This window comes from Hemicordylus capensis, chromosome 2 (genome assembly GCF_027244095.1).
Source record: "Hemicordylus capensis ecotype Gifberg chromosome 2, rHemCap1.1.pri, whole genome shotgun sequence".
NCBI classification, from domain to species: Eukaryota; Metazoa; Chordata; class Lepidosauria; order Squamata; family Cordylidae; genus Hemicordylus; species Hemicordylus capensis.
In genome coordinates, this window is record NC_069658.1 from 133,108,848 (window position 1) to 133,126,800 (window position 17,953).

At 43.1% G+C, this 17,953-nt stretch overlaps 1 protein-coding gene across 2 annotated transcripts in view; it reads left to right on the top strand.

Moving 5' to 3' along the window:
* KIAA1958 (KIAA1958 ortholog) overlaps nt 1-17,953 on the top strand; it is a 116,234-nt gene that overhangs the window by 91,853 nt on the left and 6,428 nt on the right. Inside the window, exon 4 of one of the 2 annotated variants that reach the window (XM_053299127.1) lies at nt 14,634-14,807. In XM_053299127.1, coding sequence (XP_053155102.1) covers nt 14,634-14,807 — 174 coding nt within the window. The remainder of the gene's footprint in view (nt 1-14,633; nt 14,808-17,953) is intronic. The other variant, XM_053299126.1, reaches the window with a different exon arrangement.

Sequence of the window (17,953 nt, forward strand, 5' to 3'; positions counted from 1 at the left end):
GTGAAGCATTTCACAGCATGGGGATATATATTACTACTCACAAATGTCTCTGCAAGGTACACTGCCAATTTTTGAACCAACTACTGGAAACCATATTCACAGCTATGTGTGCGAACTGAAAAGCCTAGTGTTTGTGATTATATGAGAGTTCTATTGTGGTGTTTGATCTGTGATGGTTCATTCACACATGCAAGTCATCTTTCGGTGCTGCAGTCATGAAGTGATGAAGGTGCTTGTGTAAAATGGACCTTGCTATGTCCTATTTTATTCAGCTCTGGAAAATCAGCAACAGCAAAGCAACAAGAAACCAGTGGCTTTTGGACTTCACACATTTAATCTGTTGTTTGAATATCCCAATACATCTTTTTAGAAATAAGCATTGCTTCATCAGCAAACAGTTTTCCATCAAACAATACAGTCCTTTAAAATATTATACTAATTCACATGTGATGCTTCTGTGTTTTCTACCCCAGAGACGGGCAGCTGGTGGTGCAGGGGCTATATTCAGCCCCCTATGCCGTTTACCTAACCCCTGGTGACCATATCAAATTTTAACCAACATTAAAATGTTTCTCTATAATTCCAACTCATAAGGGAAAAAACAAACAGTCCTGTGACTGTGACCTTAAAGACTAACACATTTATTGCAGTGTGAACTAGATTAGATTTGCATGGGCTAGAGCCCACTTTTATCAGATGCATGAACGATTATCCTCAGTTGGTCACAAAAGCTTATGCTATAATACATTCATTAATGTATATTTGTGTTTGCCAACTGAGAATAACTCTTCATGCCTATGATGAAGTGGGCTCTAGTCCGTGAAGGCTTATGCTATAATCAGTTCATTTAGTCTTTAAAGTACTAGAAGACTGTTGTTTTCTGCAACATATCACATGGCTATCCCTCTGGAAGAAGAAAAAAAATGTTTTCAAGTTGTAAGAGCTACTCCACACCTGAGTAGCTCCCTTTGGGATTTCGTAATGCTCAAGCTATGCCTGAGCCCTTTGCTCCATAACTGTGAAGCCCTTAATGCTAGATGGCAAAAAGTGAAGCCTGCCCACACAGGGGATCAGCTGGTACTTCTGGCCCCCAGACCACTGTTGCCACTGAGACTGCAAGGCTGGCCATCTTTGTTTTTCTAACCATCACCTTGTTCTAACTCCTGTTCACTTTTTAAACAACATTTTTAAAACCATGAACTTCTAAGAAAGGAGGGCGAGTAGTCTAGTTATGAAGATAACAAATCCTTGTCTTGCCAAAAATAAACATTAAAAAGGAATAATTTCTATGCATTGTGTAATTCAGTGATGTTTCTATTGAATATGCATGTTTTATAGATGCATTTGTGATATTTGTAGGATTAACCATTGCTGCTATAACCATTTATAACCATTTATTGTAGTTAAATGGCGGGGGGATGATACTGTTTTGGCTGTGCAATTTAACAGTTTTCTGTGCGACGTGACTACTTGTAACTTTTACTTTTAAAGTTATGATTTGAAGTCCATACTAGTGCCTTCTGTAGAAGGAAACAATATGTTGTGGTTGACTAGTTGTGCCAAATTTACAAGTCATGATGTTCTACGTGTCCAATCAGGGACTAGGGCATGAGCTCATCTGTGTCATCTTTTGGGTGCAAATTTGTATTGTTCTTATAGATAATTTAAATAGCACTTTTTCTATGCCCTGACAACAATCCTCTTTAGATCTCTATAATTCCCTTTCTTTGGGTGGGGGAAAATGAGGCTGAGAGTTGTGAATTGCATGAGGCTTCCCAGAGTGTCGCTACACTAGAGACTTAAATTAGTTTAACAGCCATTCCCTCTCCCCAGTTAACCCCAGAAATTAGAATTCTGTGACAGGAGAGCTAAGAATCTCTACAGAGCATCATACTAAACTACAGTTCCTCGGACTCTTTGGGGATGCCATGACCACCTAAGTGGAACCTGTAAAACTAATACACATGTGTACTGTACATCTGTCCTCATTATATCAGTGAGTCAGTGAGTGAGGGAATGTGTTGGAATGTGTGCTCTTTTGAGAGTCCTGTTCATTTCAGTGGAGGAAACACTCCTGGTGAATTGTGCTCCTTGTCTTTTAAAAAGATAGCTCCTAAAAGCACCTCAATAGTTTCATCAATCTTTATCCAGAGTGTTACAGTGTACTTTATAAGGCTATTCACACAAGCTGCCTAGCCCAGACTAGGGTAGTCTGCTTGTGTGCAGCATTGGGAGCGAGACCACTCCTGGTACTGCCCTCCACGCAAACCCTGCTTTTTACCCCAGCCCTTAGTCAAGGTTAAGGGTGCAAGTGCACCCTTAACCCCGGTGCCAGGATCTGCGTGAAGTTCCATTTTAAAAAACTCTTTGTATCCATAAGCTGATCCAGGTCATACATAAACAGTCGGGTTTACTGGCATGCTCAAGGTGCAAAAACTGGTGGTTATAGCTCTGGTCTGCTCAGAGACAGGCGACACATTATGCTCGTCACATGAAAGCAGCCCAGCTCTGCCTGTTGAGAATCCCAAAGGCTTCATCTCCCAAAGGTAGAGAAGTCTGTAGAGAAAACAATAGGTGGAGAGACACTTTCTGAGCAGGAGGTTAGACTACCCATTTCCAAGGTCCCATCCAAATCTAAAAATGTGCAAAAGCCGGAGAGGATTTTAGTCAAACATTCATGGAAGGTGGAGCTGCTGGCTGCTCTGCTGTTTATGTGTGCTTTTCTTTATCCTGAATGCCTAATTTCCCCTGCTCCTTCCCTTCCCTCCCTTAGAGAGAATTAGATGCTAAGGAAAGATATAAATAATGGTCTGGCGACACTTGCAGCTCCTTCTTCTCTGCATGTTGGATTGCTAGCGTAACCAGATTGAGCTTTCTTTGCCTGTTGTTGGGGGGAGCGATCAGAATTCTCAACGGAATCTTATCCTGTGGTGAGCATAACTGTAGCTTGGTTCTCCGTCCAGTTCTGTCACCATGTCTGACTGACCATAGGACAAGTTTCAAACCCAGTTTTCCTTGACCTTAGTCAGATATCTCATAACTGAAGCTCAGCTAGCCCTGCACCACTTGTGACGTGTCAAGCCAAAGACCACCAGCCATATTTGTTGGCTCACCAAAGGCTTGGTAAAGCACCTGGTTTTGCTGCATTTTACAGCCAGGGCACAGATGATCCAGTACTAGAAAAGTGTAAGTGGCAGCATCCCTGTGCCAACCAACCATGTGTGTGATAGCTCTTAGCTTACGGTTGTAGGGTAGAAGATATGTCATGTCTGAAGTGGCTATATGCTGCTTCTGTTCTACTTCTGTATCTCACAGTGCACACCCCAAATGTGGTCAATGTTGACATTTACATGTGATTGTAATTACAGCTTGTACTAACAAGCTGGAGGGGCAGGAAATGAGCCCCTGGTATTTGGGTACCGGCAGCAACTCTCTTGTTGCCTTCTGGTCCCATGTTGGCTGTAACTGAGCCATGCAGGCTGGACATTTGTCCGGGAGGGGAAGGAAATCCCCAGCCCTGGCTTGGTTGGGGATTTCTCTCCCCTACTGGATGAATGATCAATCCCCATGGCTCAGTTACAGCCACGGTGGCCCCAGAAGACAGTGAGAGAAAAGCTGCTGGTACTCAAGGAGGCGGGGCTTGTTTCCTGCCCAGGGACATAGCTAGGGGAGAGGAGGCCCATGTTCACCCCTCTCCCTGGTGGCCCCTCAAAGTGAGGGAGATAATGAAGAAAATAGAGAGGAGTGGATCTGGGGGGCCCTCAGGAGCTGGGGGCCCTGGGTTCTTTGAACCCATCTGCTCAATTATAGATACACCCCTATTCCTCCCCCTCCAGCTTATTAGTATGGGCACTACTGGAATAGTCTCAGATGAATTTGTGGAATGTCTGAAAATAGATATAGATTTGCCCCACTTTTCAGATGTAACCCATTAAATACTGGCAATCATATTTAAGTTGCTGTCAACATTCACTGGTACATCTGAGTTTTTGGACGTTCGCAACAGTTATCTGGAATTGTCAGCATTCATATATGAATGTCACAGTTCAACAGATTTCTGGCATTTACTGTAACATAACATAGAAAAGAGCAGTTTAGTTATGGTTCTGTGACATTCATACAATCTGTGGACATATGGTGACATGTGAGATATGAGATATGTAACCACTTCAAATGCAATGGCATTCACTCCCAATCCATGATATGTGATGTAACCCTCATTCTGCTGAATGGGGGCTTCTTTTCTTTTTATTGCAAGAGAACAGACATGTGTTCTTGAATCCAACAGCTAACAGGAGCCCCAGCATGCTAAAGAAAATCCTGGGCAATCCCTCAGCTTGAAAGAGTATCGGTTGCGGAATGTCAGTACTCCCCAACACCCCAACACAAATTGTGTGCAATTTATGAAGGAAACAGGGAAGAGCTATATACATGGGGGGAGGGAGGGGAGGGGGAGAGAGAAAGATTTTTTAAATGTACGTCTAATCTTTTATGTAGCAGTTACATGATCCTGATAAGGAAAAAAATTGTAGTTGTAGGTTAAACCAAGTATTTTTCTGAGAGGTCTTATTTTCCAATGACCAACTGTGATGTTTTAGAAATGTGTTTCATCCAATTGTTTACTTCCCATGATTGTATTAAAAGGTTTGGATAGAGTTTTAAAACAGGTTGATTTCATTGTATGTACAATGTTGACAACTCTTGTGTGGCATTTGTTTCAAAAATATGTGTGAATACAGCCTTAAACTTGTAAGATTTGCACCTCTGTCTTAAATTCACTTGCATGAAAATGAGCCCCATCAAAGGAACTTGGGACCAACTGAGATAACCAGATTGGTGTGACAAGAACATGGGTTGTGTGGATCTGTGCAGAGTACAGTAGGTGATCTAGCAGTTGTATGAATGCGGCAATGGGGTCAGCTGTCAGGGGATCGGGGCTTAAAGCAGGAACCCCTTGGCCTAAATCTGGAGCCCAGCCTAGCAAGTTACTTTGTGTCCTCAAGCCTAAACATGTGATGCACCCCCACCAAAGAGTAGAAATGTGCAGGATCTGTCTTTGTGAGTAGTTGGCAGTATGAAGCTTCTGGATTGGCCATGGCAGATAGAAATACTGGTCATCTACCCTCACTGCCTAACAGAGTAGTCAGTGGATAGGGTGTGAGACTTGGAAGATCTGGGAGTAACTTACTGCTCAGTCTTGGGTCACAGAGGTCATTCACACAATAAAAAAACTACCCAGGTTTGGGAGCTGGGTGTGCTCCCAATTTTTGGTTGTGTGGAAGCAAGGTAGGAGGAAACTTGATTGTAGAAGTGATTGTGTGGAAGCAAGGGAGGAGGAAAACCTGGGTAGCTTTTCCTCCTACCTTGCTTCCACACAACTGAAAAATGGGAGCACACACAGTTCCCAAACCCAGGTAGAACACAGTTTTTTGATCGTGTGAAAGACCTCAATATGTCTCAGACTAACCAACCGCACAGGGTTGCTGTGAGACTCAATTGTCAACAACCCAGTGCTCCATGGAGGAAGGTTGGGAGATGGATTAGACTGAGAGCATAGGAACATAGGAAACTGCCATATACTGAGTCAGACCATTGGTCTATCTAGCTCAGTATTGTCTTCACAGACTGGCAGCGGCTTCTCCAAGGTTGCAGGCAGGAATCTCTCTCAGCCCTATCTTGGAGAAGCCAGAGAGGGAACTTGAAACCTTCTGCTCTTCCCAGAGCGGCTTCATCCCCTGAGGGGAATATCTTGCAGTGCTCACACATCAAGATGCAACCAGGGCAGACCCTGCTTAGCTATGTGGACAAGTCATGCCTGCTACTACAGAACCTTCTGCTTACTGAACTCCAGCTTACAACTCTGAGGGGACCTGGAGTTGGAGATCTAACAGTTCAGGTATGCCCATTGCCCTGGCCCAGCCCGGCAAAATACTCATGTTGACTGATCCACTTAAAAGGGAAGTCCAAGTGAGGGTGCAAAAAAAGTTGGGGTAAAGTGTGAATTGGACACCTGGAGAAGCATCACTCAGCTGTTTCATCACATGCTGACAAACTCTGCCCCAAACCCATTCAGCTCACATTCTTGACAGGCAAATGTGGTTGTGTGAATGGGCCCACAATTCAAGTAAATGCATTTTGGATCAAGGTGTTAAGAGAATCATTCTGAAAGTCATCCACTGAGACAGTCAATTATGTCTGTGATAGGTGCATGCTTTTAACCACAATATTCTGTCTGTGCCTAGGTAGGGTGACATACTAATTTAATAAACTGTTTTCTGCAAAGCTGGCTGCTTTCTTTTAATCCCATGAAAACTAATTTGCTTGTGTTTTCGAAACACACTATAGAACAACAAAGACAAGGGAAAAGCTTCTTTGTGGAGCCTCCATATTATATTTCTGCTTTGCCTATCTCCCTGCCTTTCCTCAGACCCTTGTAGTCAATATCATTCTTAAATGTGTATCCCTTCCTCCAAAGGGACTCAGAGTAGGATTTAAATAAATAAATAAATCTCACAACTCCAGATTTCAGATGAGAGTTAGACTTACCCAGGATCATCCTGTGAGGTTCACAGCTGAGCAGAGGTTTGGATTTGGATTTCCCACAGGAAAATGTTTTGGTGTAAAACACCATCATCAGTGCTGGAAAAAGCTCTGATGAAGGTGTTTTGCACCGAAACATTTTCTTACTTTGCTTACTTGTTTGTAAGTTTGTTTTAAGATCCTGTTTTTGTGCATTAAAGATGTCATTTTGAAGCTTTTGTGAAGTTTTGTCATGCACATTTCATTGCCATTATGTCTTTTTATTCAAAACCATGCTTGTACTTTTGTGATCTTTCCGAGGAAAGAAACTTTATAATTGAGAGCCCGTGCAATGTTGAAGTGAGCATGTGGGAATGAGGGCCAAACTCACATTATACAGAGTCTCTGTTACTGAAACTCCTAGTGCAATTTCTCCGCATAAAAGCAGCCATAGGAGGGACCCAATTATGATTAGGCCTCAGCACAGGGGCAGGGAGGATGCAACCCTTCCCCAACTTTAATGGCTCCCTGAAAGTGCTATGAGCTGCAGAGGGGGAAATGTGCCTACAACAGAACTTTGGGGAAGGGGGATCACAGTTGCAGTGCATGAGGAAGGGGCTGGAGGTGGACGTGGGGGCATAGTGTCCGTTGGACAAGCAGGGACAAATGTCCCTGGGCCCAATGGGTCAGGGGGGACCACCCCACCACCGTCCCTGTCCTGCCCCGCTGCCACTCATGCCCCACTGCCACTTCTTATCTCGGCCTCTGGCTCCAGGGAGTGGGGGGTGATCAAGTGGGACAGGCAAAAGGCGTGGCGGCGGCGGGCCTCTCCACTCTGGCGTGATGTCACGGACATGCGTGACATCCATAGTTGAACTGTGCAGATGCTCAGTTCAGCCAGATAGGAGAGGCCCACTGCTGCGCCCACTGCTTGTTCCGCTCAGATCACCCCCACCCCACCCCCTGGAGCCAGAGGCCAAGATAAGTAGTGGCAGCAGGGCAGAACCAGTGGCGGCGGAGCAGAGCAGGAGCAGCGGTGGGGAGATTTTGGCTACCCCGCCCCTTGCATCTGATGTCAGATGCAGGGGGCATGGCTTGGGGTATTGGGGGGCCCCAACACAGGTTTTGACCCCTGGCCCCTAGGGACCTTGCTACACCCCTGGGTGGAACTTTTTTCCCTCTGTGGATTTTTTTTTTTTTAAACAAGAGTAGTGTTACATTGGTAGGAGTTCTAGTTATGGAGCTCCAGTAGAAGATGTCGTTTTGCCACGAGACCAGAGAAAACTAGGTTTACAGTAAAGTAACCAGGTTCAGACATAACACTTACTACATGATCTTGAGCCAGCTACCATCTTTGGTCTGCCTCACGGAACTATTGTGGGGATAAAGAGGGGAGTACCTATGATGTCCTGAGCTCTTTAGAGTGAGATTAAAATGTAATAAGTTGAACTAATTATGGTACAGCCACTGGGAATGCACTAGCTGTTCTGGGATAGTACACAGATGTTTGTGAATCTAGCTGCCTAAACTATGGTCACAATCTTTTCTCTTCAACTTGAATTTGTAAAGAGCTGATATATCGTTCACCCAACAATGAAACGTATACACTTTCCTCTCCGGCTCATATAAAAATGTCACATTTTAAGTGTCTGTTTGCAAATGACTTCATTTTAATTCTTGCAAAAGCAGCTCATGGTTAATGTGGCACAGTGCCTATTCAAACATGTTCCACGCCACTCACAGGCAGACCAAAGCAAAATTCTCACCTAAAGTCTGAAATGAGATGACGTTGTGCTTTATAATTCTTGCCAAAAACAAATGAAACTTGGCAGCTTTCCCTGAAAAGGAATGTGAGACTTCTGTAAAGAAGAATCAGTGGTTCTTGAACTCTCCCTCTCTCTTTTCTCCTCTGTTTGTATTATGATTGTGCACATTAGTACTATAATTACAGATATAAATATCCGTGGGCGTTGCATTGGGAGGAATACTTTGAAAACAGAGGCAGTAAACATGCAGCATTTTTGTAGAGGGTCAACATTTCATTTTGAATCAAATCCCTTTCTTTATTTAACCTGATATAACATTATGTACAAGAGCAAATTCTATTATGCTCCTAATTGAGTTACATTTATGTTGTTTAGTACAATGCCTTTTTATGGCTCAATAACATGATCCAGAACAATTAAAAGGGAACCCATTGCAAATCATTTTGAGTGCTTCAGCTACTCTGGCAAAACACCTTAATCTGAGATCAGTTCCAATATGTGCTCTGGCACAGGTTTCCTTTCAGTTACTAGACTGGTAAAAATAAATTGCCAATATCCCAGACTAGGGTTCTGTGGTCAAGACTGTGTGCTCAAAACAGTATCCCAGACTATGGCTCTGTGGTTCTATGCAAGGTATGTCTTCAAGCCTAGTCACCACTTCTTTGCAAAGCAGGACTGGCAAAGATACCAGCAACAGCCATTGGAGGGATGCTGTCATGGGGACGGATACGGCCAGTTGCCCTCCCCTTGCTAAATGTAAGAAAATCACCACTATAAAAGGTGTCCCTTTGCTCAGTTATCAGGGGGTGGTGACACTGCTGCTACTGCCCTGGGCTGCCACTCCCCGGAAGACCAGGGAGAAAGAACATCAGTTTGTGGTGACTGAGTAGATTGGAGGTGGGGCAGTAACTTGCTATGCTAGGTGCCATAGGGACATGGGCTGAACCTGTTTGTCACTTTTTCAGAGGAGCAAAGTGCAGGTCCTTCAGGCTGGCTAGCAAGAACCTCTGGATAGAATCCACTCAGCAAGCAGGGCTGGTGACTCCTGTAACCAATGAGGTTAATAGGGAATTATTCACACTTGACTTCAGGCTTCAGGGTAAATGTTGAGTGAAGCCACTTCGAAGTCCACTTGCGCAGTGGCGGACTGGCCAGGGTGTCAGCTTGCCCAATGGCAAGTGGGCCCTGTGGGCCCCTGATGAAGTGGACCCCCTTAAACATTAGACAATATGTTAAAAATATTAATGACCTTTTCGTAGTTTAAAAATATAATAGAAGTTCCAATACTGTATGCAACTAAAATGTACGCCGTATTTCTATTTTAATTTTTTTTTAATTATAAAATCATTTTTCGAAGATACTTTCTGGAGGGAAAGAGGGGAACTCCCTCTTTCCCTCCAGAACTTGCCTGATGTATCTCTTCCAGACTCGCCCTTCTCTGGCTCAAAGCTAAAGATCATAAAGACAAGGCTAAGAAATTCACTGTCTGAGGAGAACTTGGAATTTTACATGTTGCTATCCATTGAAAAGGAATTGTTAGATGAATTGGATGCAGAAGCAATTATTGACAGATTCACACAATCATCTTGTGAAATCAAATGATTGCTCTTAATATAGTGGACTGCATGAAATATGCTTTTGAACTACCTGTTAATGTGTAAAATGTTCAGTACAAGCAAACTAGTTAAAAATATCCACCATTTATTTAAAAAAAATTAAAAATTAAAAATTCAATTATAACAATCTGTACTGTCATGTTTATTTACGGTCATAGACCAAAATTTACATATACTGCCAGTAATATGTACAATATATGTACACTGTAATTACTAAAAAATATACATTTATTTTGCAAAAAAATTAATTGTATCTTTTTTCCACTTATGTATTTTTGAAAATTTTATTTATTTCTTATAAAAAGTAAATGATAGCCTTATAGTTGTGGGTGGGCCCCCTTTGTCTCCTGGCAACCAATATTTTTAGACCCAGTCCGCCACTGCACTTGCGGCATTGAGGGAAGCAGCCCCTCCCCTCTGCATTCGGTTTTCTTTTGAAACAAGTCCACATGGCATGCTCCGTGTTTTCCTTCTAGCCAATGGGAGTGGCGGGGAGAGAGAGCTCCCTGCAGTGATAGATCTGCATTTCTGAAGAGAGGCTGCCTCTTATCATGCTAATGATTCTATGTCAGTGCCTCTCTCATTTGCTCTGGTGTTTTCGGAAAAAGTAGTTCAAAACCAGCATTTTAAAAACCTGGACATACATCGAGATAAGCTAGAATTCACACCACAAAGCCCTGTTTGTGTGTGGAGTGAGTCCAAGGATCTCAAAGGGACTTCGGGGTAAGTTTGGCTGCTGTGTGAACGCACACACTCTCTTCTAAAGGAGATTTTGGGCAGAAGCCCTGTGTGTAAAGCCTCCAGCTCTTGAAATTTAAAAACAAAATCTGGTGGTAGTACCTTGGTCTTAGGGTGAAGGTCACCTGTTTTGGCAGGGATGGGATGGAGCTCACAGGTGTCCTACAACGTCCTACAATGTTGCATGTGTGTCGCAAAAAAAGCTGTATTTCCCTGTTGTAGGAAGGTTGTGCAAGCGATTTATGTTTTCAAAATGATCCTGCTAAGCCAAAGCATTTTACTGCTGCACAGCCCTGTAATCTAGAAAGCTCCCTAGAGAAAGGTACACGAAGATACACAAAGTCAGCTGGCAATTCAGCAACAAAACCCACATGCCCAGATTTTAGAAAAAGTTGTTTCTAGTCCAGTTCTCTCTTGCAGAATCATAGAATTTTAGAGTTGAAAGGGATCTTGGGGGTCTTCTTGTCCAACTCCTTGCTCAGTTCAGGGATTTCTTAACAGCATCCCTGACAGCTGGCTTTCCAGCTCCTGTTTGAAAACCTCCAGCAAGGGAGAACCCTCCACTGCGGAAATTTTCACACCCGGCTTTTAGCTCACATCTCCTCTGGAATGGAGGGGGTGCATTCACATATCGGCCCAAAGTCCCTGCGAGCTATCTGGGAGCACTTCACACACAATTCGGGTTTTTTAATTGCATGTTAGAGTGTAGCCTGATTTATATCCAGGGTTTAAAAAATCCACTTTTTGTGTTGGTTTTTGGGGGCAACTTAGAACTCGCCGTAAAGCCTCACAGAAAACCCGCGGTAAAGCCTGCTGTCTGGGAAAGCTATGTGAGGCAGATTGTTCCACTGCTCAACAGCTCTCACAGGCAGGAAATACTTTCTAATGTCTAGTTTATCTGTGCATCCACACTGGTTTCTTTGGATGTCTCCTTCTCATAGGAACTGTGTGTGACTGTGCATTCTGTATCTTGTTCATTAGAATCTTCCATTCCCCTTTAGCTCTTTTCTCCTTTGGGGTTTCTAGCCATGGAAACCTGCCTCATTTTCCTCTGAGCTTGTTAATATAAGCATTGTTGAAATGCAGGGTACACATCCAACTTCCTTCATTTTTCTTCCCCTTGATATCATGAATTCCAATATGGTGTGGGTCATGTTCCCCCCCACCCCTACTTTCATTTCATCATCCAATTCTTCCTTGTTAATAAGGATTAAGCCCAGATTAATAAGAAATAAGAATAAGAACAATAAGGATACAGCCAGAATCACAAATGGGGGTGCCATGCATCTTGTTTCATTGGATTATGGCCACCATCATCGTGTTTCATTGGATCATGGCCACAGAGTTGAGGCACTTATTATTTCTTGTTTACACAATCAAACAGGTGTTATTGACTGGTTTGTTTTATCCAGACATCGAGTCCTTCCTAAGGACCTGGGATGGCTGAATTTTATTGTCAGTTGTTATAGATATCGTCGCAGAATATAGGCTGTTCCCAGTAAAGCTGCTTTTTGTAATTGGCTGATGGTGATTTCTGTGGCCCCTATGGTGTTGAGGTGCTCTTCAAGGTCTTTTGGAACTGCACCCAGGGCACCAATTACCACTGGGATTATTTGGGTCTTTTTCTGCCACAGCCTTTCAATTTCAATTTGTAGATCTTTGTATTTGGTGATTTTTTTCTATTTCTTTTTCTTCTATTCGGCTATCCCCTGGTATTGCTATGTTGATTTTTTTGACTTGTTTTTCTTTCTTCTCAACTACAGTTATATCTGGTGTATTGTGTGGCAGATGTTTGTCTGTTTGTAGTCGGAAGTCCCATAATATTTTTACAGCTTCATTTTCTACCACTTTTTCAATGTTATGGTCCCACCAATGTTTGGCTACAGATAGCTTGTATTTTTTGCAGATGTTCCAGTGTATCATCCCTGCTACCTTGTCATGCCTTTGTTTGCAGTCAGTCTGTGCGATCTTTTTACAACAGCTGATTAGGTGATCCACTGTTTCATCTGCTTCTTTACAAAGGCGGCACTTGCTGTTTGTTGTTGACTTTTCGACTTTTGCTCTTATTGCATTTGTTCTTAGTGCCTGTTCTTGTGCAGCCAGTATTAAACCCTCAGTTTCTTTCTTCAAGTTGCCATTCGTAAGCCATTGCCAGGTTTTGGGGACGTCTGATTTTCCACTTATATTGTGCAAATATTGACCATGCAGGGGCTTATTTTTCCATTTTTCTGCTCGATTCTTGACTTGTTCTTTCTTGTAGGCCTGCTTTCTTTCATTGGTGTTGAATAGTTTCGCGTTATTGAGCATTTTAATTGCATCTTCTTCACTGTTCTTTATATATTCTTCGAGGCCTCTTTTCTCCTCCTCTACTGTTTGATGGACTTGCAGCATTTCTCTTCCACCTGAGCTGCAAGGGAGGTATAGCCTATCGACATCACTGCGGGGGTGCAGAGCATGATTGATGGTCATGATTTTCCTGGTCTTACGACCTAGCGTCTCTAGCTCTGCCTGGGTCCAGTCTATTATTCCTGCAGTGTATCTGATAACAGGTATAGCCCAGGTGTTTATGGCTTGTATGGTGTTCCCGCCATTGAGTTTGGACTTCAGGATTTTTCTAACTCTCCTGATGTATTATTATTATTATTATTATTATTACATTTCTAGCCTGCTCTGCCTCCACGGAGCCCAGAGCGGTGTACTACATACTTAAGTTTCTCTTTCACAACAACCCTGTGAAGTAGGTTAGGCTGAGAGAGAAGTGACTGGTCCAGAGTCACCCAGCTAGTATCATGGCTGAATGGGGATTTGAACTTGGGTCTCCCCGGTCCTAGTCCAGCACTCTAACCACTGCACCACTTTTCTTTCTTTCAGATTGTTCAAAACTGCTGGAATTCCCAGCATCAGGTTCACTATTGTACTGCATGAACTTGTCACTTCTAGAGGCTTAAAAACATAAAACCCCATATTGCATTAAAATCCCTTATTGCATTACAATCAAGATTTGCTGGCAGAATACTATAATGCTGTTTGGGATTGTAGAAATCATTTTACATTTTGAGAACAAATAACTTCAGATTCCTTATCTTATAGCAGAGCACTATGCACCTTTTACCCAGAAGAAAGCCCTTTGTGTTCAAAGGGATTTATTCCCAAGTACCTGTGCACAGAAATCCAGCTTCAGTATTGTTTCCCCTCTTTGGCTGTAGTAGGAAAGGGTGAGGCTGTTCAAACTTCCCGGCAATGGTTCTGTGCACATACCTAACCCAGGCTTGGGCAACCCTACCTGGGTAGGGCTGCTCGTGTGAAAGGCCAGGATTGAGGCTGCTGCCTTCCTGGGTAGCCCAGAATTTCTACCCACCCTTTTACCTAGGTACAGGGTCGTGTGTATGCTCAGGCTTCATGCAGCCCGAGCAGACACAGAGCTGGTCGCCTAGAGTGTCCAGCTTGAGGGGAAATCCCTCAATGCACCACCCTCCAGTGCATTGAGGGATACTTGGAGGCTGGGCTTCATTTTCCAGGCCTCCAGAGATCTGTGCTGCTCAGAGCAGTGCGGATCATGTGGGTGTATGAGATGCACACCACACAGAGGACAACCGATCATCTGGTGGGGAAGGGAGGTTCAACCCTGCCTTCCTCCCCGCCCCCCGCCTGCCCTCCCTGCCCCAGTAATGGTCATGAAAACAACCTTGGTGTCTTGTATTTTTCTAGGGTCATGTATGTTATTTCATCTGTTTATTGTAGTTAATACGTTTTCTTGTACTAGAAACACACCTCACAGTCCAGTGAACCTTAAGTGAGAAATGTATGCTATAGCTGAAGTTTCAAGTCACATGGGCTGCAATCAAGAGGAGTGTTACAATTTATTTCGGCAAATGTTGGATTACATCCTCCAGTTCTAAACATGCTTTGCATTCTTGCCATAACAGCTCTAAATTGCCACATTAACAATGCATGAAGCCAAACTAATGCAATGCTGCATTTTCTCTGTTTTCCAGCCTATTCCACAAAGCTTAACAAATTCCCCATCTTTAATTTTGATGATGACTTGAAGTATCTCTGTGTCAGTGCTGTGAGCCCAAACACGACTAAAGCAACTCTATATGCTCTGAATGTGTGGCGGTACTGGTGCATGACCAAAGGGCTCAAAGATTACATGGATATTACCAAGGTGAGTGGCCTTAGTTATGCTCTCTGAATCAGAACTCAAGGGATTTGATGGAGTGTCTGGATGAAAGTTAAACATAGGAAGGATTCTAGAGGCCCCTAGGATCAATAACCCCTGCTAACTTGGCAAAGAGGCACCTTTTAACGTGGTGATTCTCTTTATTTAGCAGAGGGAGAGTAACTGGCCCTATCCACCCCCAGCACTGTACCTCCAGTGACTGTTGCTGGTTTCTATTTATGTTTCTTTTTAGATTGTGAGCCCTTTGGGGACAGGGATCCATCTTATTTATTTATTATTTCTCTGTGTAAACCGCCCTGAGCCATTTTAGAAGGGCAGTATAAAAATCGAATGAATAATAATAATAATAATAAAAATAATAATAAATGATTTTCGAAAATTGCAAGAGAAGAAAAACAAATCTAAGTCTTGCATGGATTGATTACAAGAAAGCCTTCGGCTCATTGCCTTACACATGGATACTAAAATGTTTAGAAACAACTGATGTCAGCAAATACATTCAGATATTTATGAAAAAAGCAGTGAGCATGTGGAGTACACAGTTAACAATCAATGGCGAGACACTTGGACAGGTTAGCATTAGAAGAGGTATTTTCCAAGGGGACTCACTATCCCCTCTGTTGTTTGTAATCACCATGAACCCACTTACACAAATACTAAACAAAACAGGCCTCGGATACCAAACATCTAAAACATCAAGTAAAATCAACCATCTGCTGTACATGGACGATCTGAAGTTGTATGGAAAGTCCCAGTCAGAAATCGAATCACTGCTGAACACTGTCTGTATATTCAGTAGCGATATAGCAATAGAGTTTGGACTAGACAAGTGTGCTGCATTAATAATGAACAGAGGAAAAATAAGAGAAACAGAAGGAAAGAACTGCCCAATGGAAGCAACATCAAGAACCTGGAAGAGAAAGAACATTACAAATACTTGGGCATTCTCCAGGCTAACATCGTGCTCACTGAAGTGCAAAGAAAAATTGGAAGTGAATACATCAGGAGAGTTAGAAAAATCCTGAAGTCCAAACTCAATGGCGGGAACAACATACAAGCCATAAACACCTGGGCTATACCTGTTATCAGATACACTGCAGGAATAATAGACTGGACCCAGGCAGAGCTAGAGACGCTAGATCATAAGACCAGGAAAATCATGACCATCAATCATGCTCTGCACCCCCACAGTGATGTAGATAGGCTAAACCTCCCTCGCAGCTCAGGTGGAAGAGGAATGCTGCAAGTCCATCAAACAGTAGAGGACGGGAAAAGAGGCCTCGAAGAATATATCAAGGACAGTGAAGAAGATGCACTTAAAGTGGTCAATAACGCGAAACTATTCAACACCAATGAAGCAAAGCAGGCCTACAAGAAAGAACAAGTCAAGAATCGAGCAGAAAAATGGAAAAATAAGCCCCTGCATGGTCAATATTTGCACAATATAAGTGGAAAATCAGACGTCCCCAAAACCTGGCAATGGCTTACGAATGGCAACTTGAAGAAAGAAACTGAGGGTTTAATACTGGCTGCACAAGAACAGGCACTAAGAACAAATGCAATAAGAGCAAAAGTCGAAAAGTCAACAACAAACAGCAAGTGCCGCCTTTGTAAAGAAGCAGATGAAACAGTGGATCACCTAATCAGCTGTTGTAAAAAGATCGCACAGACTGACTGCAAACAAAGGCATGACAAGGTAGCAGGGATGATACACTGGAACATCTGCAAAAAATACAAGCTATCTGTAGCCAAACATTGGTGGGACCATAACATTGAAAAAGTGGTAGAAAATGAAGCTGTAAAAATATTATGGGACTTCCGACTACAAACAGACAAACATCTGCCACACAATACACCAGATATAACTGTAGTCGAGAAGAAAGAAAAACAAGTCAAAAAAATCAACATAGCAATACCAAGGAATAGCCGAATAGAAGAAAAAGAAATAGAAAAAATCACCAAATACAAAGATCTACAAATTGAAATTGAAAGGCTGTGGCAGAAAAAGACCAAAGTAATCCCAGTGGTAATTGGCACCCTAGGTGCAATTCCAAAACAACTTGGAGAGCACCTTAACACCATAGTGGTAACAGAAATCACTATCAGCCAATTACAAAAAGCAACTTTACTGGGAACAGCCTATATTCTCCGATGATATCTATAATAACAGCAACAACATTGATAATAAAATTCAGCCATCCCAGTTCCTTAGGAAGGACTCGATGTCTGGATAAAACGAACCAGTCAATAACACCTGTCTGACTGTGTAAACAAGAAATAATAATAAATAATAATAATACAACCTATCCAGTGCAAAAATAGATAATCATACTTGACTGTCTTCAAGAATCCTCCCTGTGCTCTTTTTAGACAGAGTAGTCTACACATTTAGTTAAGAGCCATTAGAACTGAAACATACAATCAACAGAATAATGTGGTACAGCTTTTCCTGGAGTGTACCATTTCAGTTCAAATATGTGATCAGTGACGGCTCAAGAGACCACTGTACACCTGAGGCAGGGAACCAAATGCTGCCCCCTTTGTGCCTACTCTTCTCCCCCTTTTCCTTTTTTAAGGGGGTGGGAGGGCATCTTATTGCCTCACTGACACACCAATAATCTTCTGCCTGAGGTAACTGCCTCACCTCACCTCATGGAAGGGCCCCCATGTATGTGTTCAAATGAATAATATGAAAAATCCCTTCCTTGAGTTGTTAGGTTACGACCCAGACTTTTGCACTGTGCCTTTAAATTGCACAGACATAGCTGGAGAGAGGGACAGCCACGGGTACTGCTGCCCTTCCCTTCTCCAGGCCTGCTGTCCTCTCCCTGCCCCACCTGCTATAATGAGAGGGCTGCAGGTTTTCCACACAGCAGGTGGCGGGAGGGGCAGATCCAGGGAGCATGAGAGGCCAAGCGGCTTCATATACCACTGCACTGGGAACTTGAAAGGCCCAGTGCAGATCTCCAGGTCACAACCGGGCAATGCTAGTTGCTGCATGCGCAGCAATGTGCCCTGTCAGAAAGAATGTCTCCCTAGGTCCTTGAGACAGGGTAGGTTTTTACAGAACTAGAGGCAGCAACACAGGAGGCACAAAGTGGGGGTGGGGGTATTGTGCCACTCGCTTGGTG